We start from the raw sequence: 2,923 nt of genomic DNA on the forward strand, positions 1-2,923 counted from the left end.
GCCTATATTATTGTTTATTTAAGTAATAATCCCATATTCCTATTATATAATTATATAATGCATATTTAACACAAATTTATGAAATAGGTCAAATCTAAAGTATATTGAGTCTAATCATTATACATAAAGATGCTGAATTCAGATTAAAAAACCATTAAAAGGAACAGAAAGCTTATATATTATAAGATATACATTTCAAATCCATTGTATTTTTTCATTTTTTTTCAAAAGGCAAAGTCAAATAAAGGATTTTGAATATTTAGGACAATTCGTGTATATATATATATATATATTTTAATGCATCAAAATGATGTTTTTTAAGTGTTCTTACCGTTCTTATTTTAAGACTGTTCTCACCGGAGTATTACTCTCTCTCTATATATATATATATATATTCAAAATCATAATTTAATTGAATATATAGATGTATATAGGGAAAATAGGTTTTACCAAGGATCGATTCGACTCTTACTATACACGGTTCCATTACAAAGACAAACTACGAGTATTAACTAAATGCAAATAAGTCCAAAATAAATAAAAACATCGTTTACATGTTTTGTGAACATATACAATAGTATAGTATTCAATATATTTTAGGTCCGCAATTCTTTGTATGACATACACTTTCTCTAGGATCATTTTGAGGTGGACACTAGACGCTGATCATGGTATATACGTGGTTCAAACAATTACTCTAGCTTTGCGCTAGCTATTTACATACGTACATAGGGATTAATATGGTTAACATTCAACCTCAAGAAATCAAGACGCGACATATATCTTTGCGAGTGATATCAAACTAATTTCTTTTGTTTTATTTATATATAGTTTAGTTATTATTATCTGAATTGATATCATATCATAGATAAATTGATCGACATATATATATGCGATAGATATTTATAAACATATTACGTAGTATTGTATCAAACTTCAATCATTCGATCAATTTGAAGATTTTGATATCTTTCCAACGAGATTCCATATAATCGGAAGCGCCCACTCCTGAGTAAACTCCACACTTGAAGTAATGAGAAGTTCCGCCACGTCCGGGGCCTTGGTGTTTAAGAACCCCATCTATGTAAACTTTGACAGTGTTGCCTTTCACGTCGTGTATAACGTTCAAGCGAAACCACTTGTTGTATACATTAGAAAGAATAATGCCGCTGTTGGTGTAATAGTTAAGATTACTATTGGATACTATAAGCATTGTAGTTGTCGCAGTTGGTGGTTTCGACCCAAATATTTGCATTATGCACACACCATTCGTCCCACGTGGCACATATCCTTGAGCTTCGAATTGCCATACACCCGAGGAATAATCATAACCCTTCCAATTCAAAATAAAACAAACAAAATATATTAAAGAAGAAGGAGATAACTTTGTTAATATATAGAAAAAAAAGTGAGGATGTGAATGTTAGACGCTTAAGTTTGGGTATACTTTTATATTCACATACTAATTTTTTTAATATTTTTATTTATAATGGATATAAATGATTGGACATTATATTTTTTATGGATTAAAATATTAAATTGTAAAGGGTTTTAATCCACATATTCTCATTTCTCATATATACTCTGCACATACAATGTTACATATATATATATACAATATACAATGTATCAAAATGCAAAAAATTAAGAAGGATGACTAGATAAATATAATACTTGAATTCGAATCTCAGTACGAGGGCTGGTTTTGCTTCCTTTTGAGTGAGGTTTGTCCGACTTCATCACCCAAAGCTTGTGGACTCCATTAGAAAATTTGTATCGACTACTGACCGGGACATCGTAAGGCTTTTGGATATCGAAATTGGAACTATCCAATGGTTGTGATGCAAACCCTATGGTGGTATTAAGTGATTCGTAGCCTACGGCTTTGTATAGGAATAGAAAGATCAGTGAAAAGTATAACCCGATGTATGTGTGAGAATTCATCTTATTTTGGATGATTATATATGAGTTGGTTGACCTATTTATACTAAGCATTACATATAGTGACGTATAAGTCGTCTTCCAGGTGAATTAGTGTTATTCTCACATATTTACAAAAAAGTCTTAAGTTTGAATTAAGTTTGAATCTGATTAGGTAGATATTTCTGATTGGGTAGGAAAGAGTTAGGAAACGAGCACATACACAAGTTAATTACACACTACTAACCAAAATAACTTGTCATTCCAAGTAATAGATATGCACATATATAAAAACCTTATCCATTTTTATATAGTGACTTACTATAAAATAATTAAAACGGTTTTTTAACCTCCCTTACACCGTTGTGATATTAGAATTTAAAACTAGTGAGAAACTGTATTAAGAGTTTTTTTTTTTTTTTTGATATATGTAAAGTAAAACATAAATTGGATTTGGATATTACAAATTATAGATGACAATGTGAAATGCCTTGACGAGGAACCAGCCGCCGATCAATATGTATATCTTTAAAAAAAAACTTCACTTTGTTGCGTACATTAATGTGGACAAACTGATAACCGAATAACCGATAACTATACCAACATCAATATTAAATATCTAGATGTTCCAAAACCTTTAGGAATAATAGTATGATTCTAGCAAGATCGAATTGATTTTTCGTGCATTGCCACAGGTTTTTCAAAACGTATAAGCATTTTTTTTAGAGAAGTAAATGATATAATATGATTTATTTCATTATTATAGCCTTTTTTTTAACCATGCTTGTAGTTTTGAATTCGTAATTAGTTATGTTCATTAAGATATACTAGTCTATACTACTCGTATCTTATAAATCATTTTGCACCTTTTTAAAATCTCAAAAGATGGTTTGAACTACTTAAATTACTCTTCTTCTTTATTCACTAATTTAAACATCTCTAGTTGTCTACCTAATATACCTATATTAACCTCCACTAATTTTTCCTCTCTCCTCAAATCTCA

General features: G+C 29.7%; 1 protein-coding gene across 1 annotated transcript; it reads right to left on the reverse strand.

Annotated features, from left to right (window-relative positions):
- Positions 1 to 940: 940 nt before the first annotated feature.
- LOC122597641 (citrate-binding protein-like) lies at positions 941 to 1,944 on the reverse strand. The gene is made up of 2 exons (XM_043770216.1): positions 1,675 to 1,944; positions 941 to 1,333 (listed from the first exon to the last, which is right to left on the reverse strand). The coding sequence occupies exons 1-2, from the start codon at positions 1,942 to 1,944 to the stop codon at positions 941 to 943; spliced, it is 663 nt and encodes a 220-aa protein (XP_043626151.1).
- Positions 1,945 to 2,923: the final 979 nt, after the last annotated feature.

This window comes from Erigeron canadensis, chromosome 4 (assembly GCF_010389155.1).
Source record: "Erigeron canadensis isolate Cc75 chromosome 4, C_canadensis_v1, whole genome shotgun sequence".
Lineage (NCBI taxonomy): Eukaryota > Viridiplantae > Streptophyta > Magnoliopsida > Asterales > Asteraceae > Erigeron > Erigeron canadensis.

Coding starts and splice junctions, on each gene's coding strand:
- LOC122597641 (XM_043770216.1), bottom strand. CDS start 1,944: ATGAATTCTCACACATACATCGGGTTATACTTTTCACTGATCTTTCTA. Junction 1,334..1,674: donor GTACTGAGATTCGAATTCAA/GTATTATATTTA, acceptor TTGAATTGGAAG/GGTTATGATTATTCCTCGGG.